Source organism: Seriola lalandi, unplaced genomic scaffold (genome assembly GCF_002814215.2).
Source record: "Seriola lalandi dorsalis isolate HSWRI2012SDOR001 ecotype SW California unplaced genomic scaffold, Sedor1 jcf7180002054277, whole genome shotgun sequence".
NCBI lineage: Eukaryota > Metazoa > Chordata > Actinopteri > Carangiformes > Carangidae > Seriola > Seriola lalandi.
Genome location: NW_019524830.1, coordinates 80,137 through 90,017, shown reverse-complemented (window position 1 = coordinate 90,017; position 9,881 = coordinate 80,137). Strand labels below are relative to the sequence as shown.

At 37.6% G+C, this 9,881-nt stretch overlaps 2 protein-coding genes across 2 annotated transcripts in view; one reads left to right on the top strand and one right to left on the bottom strand.

Moving 5' to 3' along the window:
• Nucleotides 1-1,961, bottom strand: part of LOC111654425 (uncharacterized) — a 4,167-nt gene extending 2,206 nt beyond the window's left edge. The window contains exons 1-3 of the mRNA XM_023405416.2: nt 1,704-1,961; nt 576-758; nt 216-467 (exon numbers count right to left, since the gene is read on the bottom strand). Coding sequence (XP_023261184.1) covers nt 216-467; nt 576-758; nt 1,704-1,770 — 502 coding nt within the window. The 5' untranslated portion in view covers nt 1,771-1,961. The remainder of the gene's footprint in view (nt 1-215; nt 468-575; nt 759-1,703) is intronic.
• A 2,907-nt stretch (nt 1,962-4,868) lies between these two features.
• ppp1r7 (protein phosphatase 1, regulatory (inhibitor) subunit 7) lies at nt 4,869-9,667 on the top strand. The gene is made up of 10 exons (XM_023405389.2): nt 4,869-4,943; nt 5,744-5,839; nt 6,082-6,137; nt 6,438-6,503; nt 6,732-6,862; nt 7,059-7,221; nt 7,377-7,493; nt 7,601-7,705; nt 7,836-7,922; nt 8,656-9,667. The coding sequence occupies exons 1-10, from the start codon at nt 4,889-4,891 to the stop codon at nt 8,830-8,832; spliced, it is 1,053 nt and encodes a 350-aa protein (XP_023261157.1). The 5' UTR covers nt 4,869-4,888; the 3' UTR covers nt 8,833-9,667.
• Nucleotides 9,668-9,881: the final 214 nt, after the last annotated feature.

Genomic DNA, 9,881 nt, shown 5'->3' with positions numbered 1-9,881 from the left:
TAAATATTGGCAGCTGGTGGCCACAGCACAAAACTGAAGTATCAACAGTTGGCATATCATCATTTAAAAAAAAAAAAAAAAAAAAAAAAAAAAAAAAAGAGGATATGCACTAGGAGCTAAATAGCATCTGCAGGCAAAGTACTTCTTACTGGACTCCACAACTCTTAAAGCATGATAAGTTAATCATTACTCAAAAGCCACAAAAGAAAATATACCTGGCTGCTCCTCCGAAAGCTTCAATTCTCTCATTAGCTTGATGCACTCCTCTTGAAGGCGGCCTGTCCTTGCATACTGCACCTCCTGGTCCCACAAGACTTTGAAGGCGAATGCTTGTGGTACCTGGGTTGTCCATGTGTCATTGTGGTCCAGAGTCAGATAGGGCTTTCCATCATAGAAAACACGGTCTGCCCAGTGTAACTTAGACCCCTCCAGTATGCATTCACGAGAGCGACGAATAGTGTGGTTTCCTATATGGAGTGAGATAAAGGCTATTAACAAAAAGAAAAAAAAAAAAAAACGTCTGACTATGGCCTCTGATCATTTCATTTATATGTAATGTATGATTACTTTCTTACTTAGCACTGAAGTCTGGTTGACACTGATAAGAGTCAGAGGAAGCCCATCAGTTGAAATGGTTTTGATAATGCTGTTGAATTCCTGGCTTGTGCCAGTAAGAGAGACTCCATTGAGAAGCACCTGCTCCTCGATCCGCTGAGCACCCACCACTACCCACTGCTGGACCTGAACTAAGACGGTATCTAATGGAAGACAACCAAAATACATGCACTGAGAAAAAAGAAGGCAGACTCAAAATGTTGCAGTAGGCTTTGAGTCCCTGTAGGACTTTTTTTCAAGTAACGTAACAGGTGATGCAAAATAGTCTTCAAATGTAACTTCAAATGCTCAAATCCTTAAGTAAAAGTAGTAGTAGGTCTGAAACTATGTTAAATTGGTCATGTAAGTAAGTAGTTCCATCTTAAAAATTGCACTTGGGGAAACAAAAACCAACTGTAAAACCAAAAGTAAAAGCACTCATTCTGATGCATTTGCAATGTGGATGTTGCATTACTAAAGGAAAGTAATTGCATTTGTCAAATATATATAGTGAAATACAAAGTACCAGCTTTGCCAGGCACCCCTGTGCCATCTAATGTATTCACATACAACACTGTCTAAACAGAAATAATAATAATAATAATAACTATTATTATTATTATTAAAGTTAATTATTGGGAGGTTTTCTGTTCCTTTAAAACTGTCAATATGCTGCAACACCACTCAAATTTATCATAAATAACCATGGAGTTAAACCAAAACCTCTCTGACAGTGACAAAAACGCAACACTTAGTTTAGACAAGATTTATCTAGGGATATTACGTTGACATTTTGTAGGTGTATATGATTGTGTCCAGTTGTAGAATAATCTATTATGATTCCATGAAAAGTAAAAGAATAAAAACCTAAAGTCTTACCAAACTGAATGACTCGAGGGTAAAGCAAAACAGTAGTTTGTTATTTTTCACCTACAATATGAACATCAGCCACCAGTCTTCTTAACATTTGTAAAGGCTAAATTAACGTAGATGCGTTAAACCAGTAAAACAGAGTAAAACTTTTCAGATTTGTGTTGTTTTTTTTTTTCTTAAACTAATCTACTATCAACCCTGGAAAGTAATGCAATGCAAAGAGACAAGCTTCTTACCTAGTGGAACAGGAAAAGCCTGTGATAAGTGGAATAGCATGAGCACAAGAATGCCAAGACGATGCATTTCTAGTTTTACTTGCAGCTCAAAATTCAGCCAGTCTTCAACCGTCAAGGAAGGACAAAAGTCTCCAGTTATAAATAGACAGGATTGTTTTAAGCCATTTAAGCGTAACCAGTGCGCTAGTAACACATCACATCCAGGACAACAGAAGACACTGGGAGGACTCTGCTCCTCACTGACTGCAGTGTAGAGATCACTTTCGCTTCGACGAAGTTGTTTTAAATGTACTCCAGTCTCGCATCTGATTGGCTAATGTAGCTAGCCCGTGACTGGTAATCCTACCAACAGATCCTGTACAGCAGGGTTCATGCGCCAGACCCACCAAATACCTGTCTATAGTTGCTCGAGATGGCAAGCCTACTAACCTATTGCCTAACCCCAACAGGTGATATTAGTTTGCTTAATCAACTTGGTCACCATAGTAACAAGTGACCCTCCATCATGGCAACGGGTAATGACAGAGCCGCAATAACAGGGTTGTTTTGGCATTATTTAGGAGCAAACTGACAATGTAAGTTTGAACAGTAAGAACAAAAAGTTTAACATCTCAGCACAATATTACACTGGCCTATACAGCAACTACCTCAGTAGAACAAAATACCATGACAGGCTTTGGTTCCAAATAGTATAACATTTAACTATATTTATAGAATTAAACAATTGTTTAGCATAATGAATACTTTTAATAGGCTACTTTAAGTACAGTTTCATTTTCCTGAAAATTACTTTTACTGAAGTAGGAGTGTGAATGCAGGACTTTTAGTATTGGAGTATTTTCTGTGTGGTATTGACACTTTTACTCAAGTAACTGAATACATCCACCACTGAGGATTACTAAGTATTTGCATAAGGCTATTAAATACAATGTTGAGGAATTTTGTCCAAATTCCGTTTTATGTTACTTTACACTATTCCCCTACATTTCAGAGTGAAATATTGTGTGCTTTATTTCTTACTTTTCTTAGGGCAGGGCAAACAATCACAATAGCAAGGAAACTGGACAGACAGGAAATAAACAAACAGTGGATACACAAGGTAAGTATTTCAAAATAAATAGGAAATAAAAAGTCCAAACATAAAAAAGTCCTTTCAGGGCAGACCATGACAGCATATCTTTAGAAGAGCTGAGCCTCATGACTAGCTGGCTGAAAGCTCTTCCCTCCATATTCTCCCCGAAACACATAGGAGCCAGAATCTCCAGGTTTCAGGTGTTCATATAACTTAAGCATTCTTTTTTGGGTTGTATTAAAGCTCTGCATCCATTGTTTCTTGTGTTTCTGTGGAGAGGATTTGATTAATTTGATTAATTTTGTTAATAATGTCACATTACCTCTCAGGGGTGACCCTGAACCTGCACAGACACTGGAAACCACCGGAAAAAAAGTATGTTGATGGTCTTCTCGTCCCTGGCTCTGAGCATGTGTAACACTGCTGTTGGTGATGCTCAGGGCCAAATATTGGCTATACAAAATGTTTGCAAAACTATAACTCAGTGTAGGCTCAAGATAAATTCATGAGGACTTAGTCCATCCATCCATCTCCATTACCCATTCTGGTTTTTGTTTTGAAAATGTTAATCAGTAAATATTACTGCTGACTGATGCCTTGTCAATGATTCCATGACATGTAGTGTCCAATAATATTTAGCCAGTTGCCCAGTTAAACATGCATGTTGTCACTCTACATCTTAGTAAGCAAAAACCTCTGGTTTTGAACTTTTTCTTATTGTTACCCTGGTCAACACAGTCTGTTGTTTTTCACTAGTCTGATAATAAGGAACATCCTGCTCATCTCTGTCTCTCAGCCTGCTTATCCAAATAATAGGTCAAGTATGAATTCTATTGTATGTCCCTAATTTTATCATATCTCATGCCTATTTTCACATAAAGAGTTTATGTTATCAGAAACAAATGACATAGGAGCATAATAATGATTAGATATTTTGAGCTAGTATCTACAGTATCTATTAATCTATTGCATGTGTATGTGTGTGTATGTGTGTGTGTGTGTGTGTGTGTGTGTGTGTGTGTGTGTTATGTGCACATATAAAGTGTTCCATGTCATGTCATCAACAGACCTTTAGACTAAGTTCCTCTACAAGAATAATCTTAAACTGGAAGGCATGCAGGACAAATGGAAAGTGGATGTATAAACAGTCTGCTGTGAGAGAGCAGGGAGACTTCACAGAGAGAGGGGATTTTAGGAGTCAGTCTGTTTCATCCTTTTGTAGACTTTGCTTTCACAAGCTTGTGATCCTGCTCACTTAAAATGATGTGTTTTTGTTTTCTTTTTTAGTTTTTTAATGTATATGCACAGCATCGTCCTTATATATGGTAGTTCTTACCAAATTCAGCCATGGTGCTGGATAAACATGCAGTGGAAATTAAAAAGTGTTCGTGTTCAAAACTGTACAATGATCTGAACCAATAAAATACTAAATAGAGAAAAAAAGAACAAACTTTGGGATGGGATGAACTTAGGGACTGGAGATACCAGTTGAACTTTTATGTATTTGGCAAGTTATGAAAGGAGTGACAGTATTCATAATGCAGATTAGCACCCTTCAGAGTTATATTACTTTTTATATTATGTCATGGGATCATTATGATCGTGGTCAAGGTGGAGCTTGTTTTACCTAGGCCTACTTCTTCCTAATCTGTAATAATGCATCATATTTTATTTGTTGATCAAATGTTATGTATGTAAAATGTTAATCTGTTATCATGGACGTATTATGAGAGAATATGCCCCAATGCACTGACATGTAAAAGGACCTCCAATGTGGGAGCTCCAGACTGAAAGACACACAGCAGCTTTATAGTTGCACTGACTGCTCACAATTTTGTGTCTCTGTAGTTATTTGGAGTCTCTTTATGCTATTTTAATATCCCTTTGTACTCATTTTTGGTCTTATTTTAATTGAGCTCTAGCAGTAAATGTAAAATAAACTAAATACAGTAATGGTGCTTGATTACTTTCCACAACTGCTGATTTCATGGTGTAAATATACTGAATGCTAACTTCTCCTCCGTTTTTAGCATGGTTTTTAGTGTGACGCAGCGCCCTCTTGTGTCTAGCCGCAGGATGAACCTCCACCGGATTGGCTGAGCGGTTGTCAGGAATGTTTACAGGAAACATGGCTTCCCTGTCTGTTGGAGAGCTTCAAGAAATGGAAGGTGAGTAAATTTAGAAAAGATGCAGCCGTGTCATGATTGCGTTATCTAGGTAAACCGGCATTTATCTGGACAAACGTGTCTGTTTTTATATGAGCACATCCGGTGACTGTTTCTCCTTGTCACTAACCAGACCTCCATCCTTGTCCAGCTAGCGAGCTAACAGGCTAACAACAAGACTCGTTAGCTGACGTGATTCAGTCAACTCACCCTGTCCTGCTATTCCACATATGACTCATTTCACTTTCTCTAACTGCTTTTTGTAGTCTAATGGTCTGAAACTGGATTTTATGTTAAATGTAGCATGTCCCCCCATATCACATGTTTCCAATTTTAGCTCGTAAACCTGTCTTCTGTTGTCTGGTCAGCTAACTAGCAAGCTAACATGGTTAGCAGTGTGCAGCGTGTGTCAATGTAAGTGAGCTAACCTTAGCCTGGAAGCTGTCTCTAAGCTGGAAATACAGCTGGCACCACATCCATAGCACTTACCAGTAACAGATTTATTCATTGGTAGTTGTTATTGGGTACATTGGCCACAGTTGTTCTTGTTGTCACAATTTTTGCATGTATCTAAATGCAGAAATATGGGCTAGCCATAGTATATAGCCCGGGAACAGTGAGAGAGAGGCTGGATGCTCTACATGACACCCCCAAACTCTCAGTGGGCCAGATGGGGCTGGGCCTGCTCTTTGCATCATATTACATTTGCATCAGCTAAAGTTGCCACTGATACATCAGACAATGAGACTAAAGCTCTGCATCTGGATGGTAAGATTAACCTTCTCTTCGTCTGCTGACTGTAGTGGACCGGAGGGGTGAGTCTGAGGAGTCTGGTGATGATGAGACCAGGAGGAGGAGTATCAATGGCGATGTGGACCCCAATCAGCCTGCTACCACAAGTAAATCATCACATTGCACAGCACAGCCACATTGAAATGGCCACATTTAACAAATCAGTCTGTCAGCTGCTATTATTCTGACATGAATAAGCAAGCTACTTAATCTACATTACAGCATTACATAACCATCAATCTTTTCAACTGCTTTCTAAAAGTTTTTTGTGCCTCTCTTGTTTGTTAATACCCTACCTTGATGCATTGGCCTCATTAGTTTATCTGATTTAATCTTGCCCTCATTAAAGGTAAAGAAGAGTCTCCAGTTGACATGGACACCATAACCTTGGACCCAGAGGAAGAGGTTAGAAGATGGTCTAAAAAGATTACTGCTGTTCAGCTGTAGCTACTGTCGAAAGTTAATGATTTATTGATTTTTATTAAAATGTCCTTTATTTGTAATGACTACTTTTGGTGGGATATAAAAAAAACACATCCGCTGTATTTTAAAAATTATTTTCTTTTCTTACAAAGGTTTCATCACTGCAGCCTTATTTTGTCTCCTATAAAACTTAAATAACAACCACTATTACTTACTACTTACTACTACCCACATACTACTTATAGACAGGATGTCATCCTAAGCTGTTTGTTTTCTTTCTAGGATGTTGATCTTGTTCATTGTCGTATTGGGAAGATTGAAGGATTGGAGGTGCTACAAAAGGCTAAAGTAAGTAACATCAGTAAGTGATGAAGTAATACAACATTTATTGCATGGTAAGCAGGAGTCATTCCTTTATTTTTCCTCTCTAGAAAAACTAGGAACAATTTTGGTGTTTTTTTCCTCTATTAATCATATCTAAAAAAAATAAAAAAAAATAACAGTTTGGTGTCTATCATAAATCAAGCTATTGATTGTATCACTTAATTGCCTTCTTTCATTTCTGTATTTATACAGACACTCTCCTTACGACAGAACCTCATCAAAAAGATAGAAAACCTTGACAGTTTGAGTGCACTGAGGGAACTAGATCTCTATGACAATCAGATCCGCAAACTGGAGAACCTGTACAACCTCACAGAGTTGGAGTAAGTGTGAAAAATCTGTCTCTATTTTCCCCACATATGACAGAAGTTCCAGCCAAAGAGTCATGTTGTTAAAGTAGATATAAAGTGATATTGGGATAGTGGTAGTATTTTTCATATGGCTGATATAATAGAACAAAGAGCCCACATCTCAAGTACAATTTATTCTAATGTGGAGATCTGTTTGACTGATCAACAGGCAGCTTGACGTGTCCTTCAACGTTTTGAGGAAGGTGGAGGGTTTGGAGCAGTTGACTCAGCTGAAGAAACTTTTTCTTCTTCACAACAAAATTAGCAGCATTGCCAACCTGGAAAATCTCATAGGCCTGGAGATGCTGGAGCTGGGCTCCAATCGCATCCGGGTGAGACATAAGCAGTGAGAAGTTTGGTTAAACCTTTTTGTAAATGTGGCATATGCTATGAATACCATAACATGTTGCTGTGACATTAGGGCGTAAGTGAAATAATCATGACTTCATTTTACCATGTTTATTTGTGTCTCTTGTTGTGTTCACAGATCATAGAGAACCTGGATACACTGGCGTCTTTGCAAAGTTTGTTTCTTGGCACCAATAAAATAACTCAGCTTCAGAATCTGGAGGGTTTACACAACCTAACTGTTTTAAGCATTCAGGTATTCTAACTCAAATCTTCTTCAGCACATGGATGGGGTTACAATGATTACACTTAATTATGTACACTGACACATTGGTTATTAATGTTGTGTACATTTATTTTCAGAGTAACCGTATTACTAAAATCGAGGGTCTGCAGAACCTTGTCAACCTGAGAGAGCTGTATCTGAGCCACAATGGCATTGAGGTCATTGAGGGCTTGGAGAACAATGTGAGTTATAGACAGCTCATTTCTGAAAGGACTGAATGCCAAACTGTCCATCATGCTTTTTGCTAACTATGCAAACATGTACAACAAAGTTTGTTCTGCACATTCAAAAACTGTTTGCTTTCTCTCACAGAAAAAACTCACAACCCTGGACATTGCTGCCAATCGAGTAAAGAAAATTGAAAACATCAACCATCTGACAGAGCTGCAGGAGTTCTGGGTATGGATCATTTGTGAAGTTGGACAAAAATGTTTACCTTTTTTTTTTTTGGATTGTTACAGAGCACCTAAAGTCTCATCAGAAGGCCGTTAACACAGCAGACATTTGGATTTGAACCATAGTAACGATAAATAAAATCAACGTTTTCATTTTCATTCATCAATTTCTTGTTGACAGACCCATTTACCTCCCATTTATTTCTTGAAAGTTTCATGGCTGCTTACATGGGCATACACCACTAACAATTTTAGGTGATAGCCATTGAGAGCTCTTACTGCTTACCATGGTGCACCAGTTTAGGTTTGCCACCAGACCTTCAGGGAAGACAAATATAAAGATATTATATTATTATATTATATAACAGTTGACAAATGGAAAAGAAAATGGGAACCCAAAGTCAATCAAGATATACACTTGCTGTTTTTTACAAATTCCTTTCTAAAACAGCATTGTAAGTTTTATTTCTACCACAGCTTTTATATGTTTTTCTTTTATATTGTTATAGTCTTTATTTAATATACTGTATCTTTTTATCTTCTGGCTTGATTAGTCTTTGATAGCCCCATTTTAATTTGACCCGGTAATTGATGGATCGATTAATTCTTTAATATAGTCTTATTAATCGTATCTTTTTATTATTAAACATAAGTTATTTATTTAAATGCTCTTGCTATTTAAGACAATACTAATTGTTTCTTCTGATTGGCTATATTTTCTTTCATTCTCTCCCCAGATGAACGATAATCAGATAGATAACTGGTCAGATCTCGATGAGCTGAAGAATGCCAAGTCTCTGGAGACGGTCTATCTTGAAAGAAACCCGCTACAGAAGGATCCACAGTACCGGCGAAAGATCATGCTGGCGCTGCCCAGTGTACGCCAGATCGACGCTACCTTCATCCGCTTCTAAACTGCAGTATACAACTCACCTGCCAACTTCACAGTGTTCTCCCTCACCTCCCTCCCTCCCTACTCTGCCTACAGAAACAAAATTAATTTTGAAACACATTGGCCTCACTGAATCATATAGTCACTCCATACACAAATGTACATTCCAACATGAAACTGACCCACAGCTCACTCAACATACATGTATGCATGTATGCACTCATTCACACCTTGATCTATGCTATTGTGTGAAAGCTTTATTTATTTATTAAGCTGGATATGAACTGTGAAAGTACCCGACGCCCATATCCTCATTTATCCTCCGCGCTTATTTTTCTTTTATTGTTTTGCATGTAGGACACAGTATGGAGACATCTTCTTTCCTCAATCATACAGTGACCATCAGCAAAATAAGAAATTAATCTCATTTATCATGTCGTTGAAGTTGCACTGCTAACATAAGAGAGAAAAGAGTGGTAGTCATAATATTTGAGGGACTTTGAGAGTTTATTCTTTTTGGTTGTACAGGATGAGACTGTTCTTACAAGGTACACAGTGAGTAAATGAACAACTAAGCATTGACATTAAAGGGAAAGCCCATGAAAAAATAGAATTTATATATTTAAATCTTCACAATACTACTTATTGTCTCGTTTGGTTTATCATGCTTCAAAACTGCCCCAGTTATCAAACTTGGCAGCCACAGAAACATCAAAAATTAAGCCTAAGATGCCATACTGACGCCGTGCAGTTTGAAGCAGTTTAGTTAAGTGGCACTTACGTACATCAATCTTTTTATGGAAAACATATCAGCGGAAACTGATGAATCATTTTAATAAACTGGTATCGTGGGCTCATTTTGATGTCTATTCCTTGTTCCAGATATTTTACAGCTCATAGGCCAATTTTCAGATTAACAAGACTGACCTGTGCAGTAAAATAAAGCTCATTAGAATGTGAAGTAATTTAACACGTTTATGAAGATGGTTTTGTAATCAGTGGTACATCACCCTTTTTTTGTTTGTTTTTTTTGTTTGTTTGTTTGCTGGTTTGGCTGTTTTTTTTTTTTTT

Bases quoted from the DNA above. Each gene is read 5' to 3' on its own strand.
- ppp1r7 (XM_023405389.2), top strand. From the start codon at position 4,889: ATGTTTACAGGAAACATGGCTTCCCTGTCTGTTGGAGAGCTTCAAGAA. The intron at 6,138-6,437 runs GTTAGAAGATGG...TTTTCTTTCTAG, and splicing joins CCTTGGACCCAGAGGAAGAG to GATGTTGATCTTGTTCATTG. The intron at 7,494-7,600 runs GTATTCTAACTC...ATTTATTTTCAG, and splicing joins TAACTGTTTTAAGCATTCAG to AGTAACCGTATTACTAAAAT.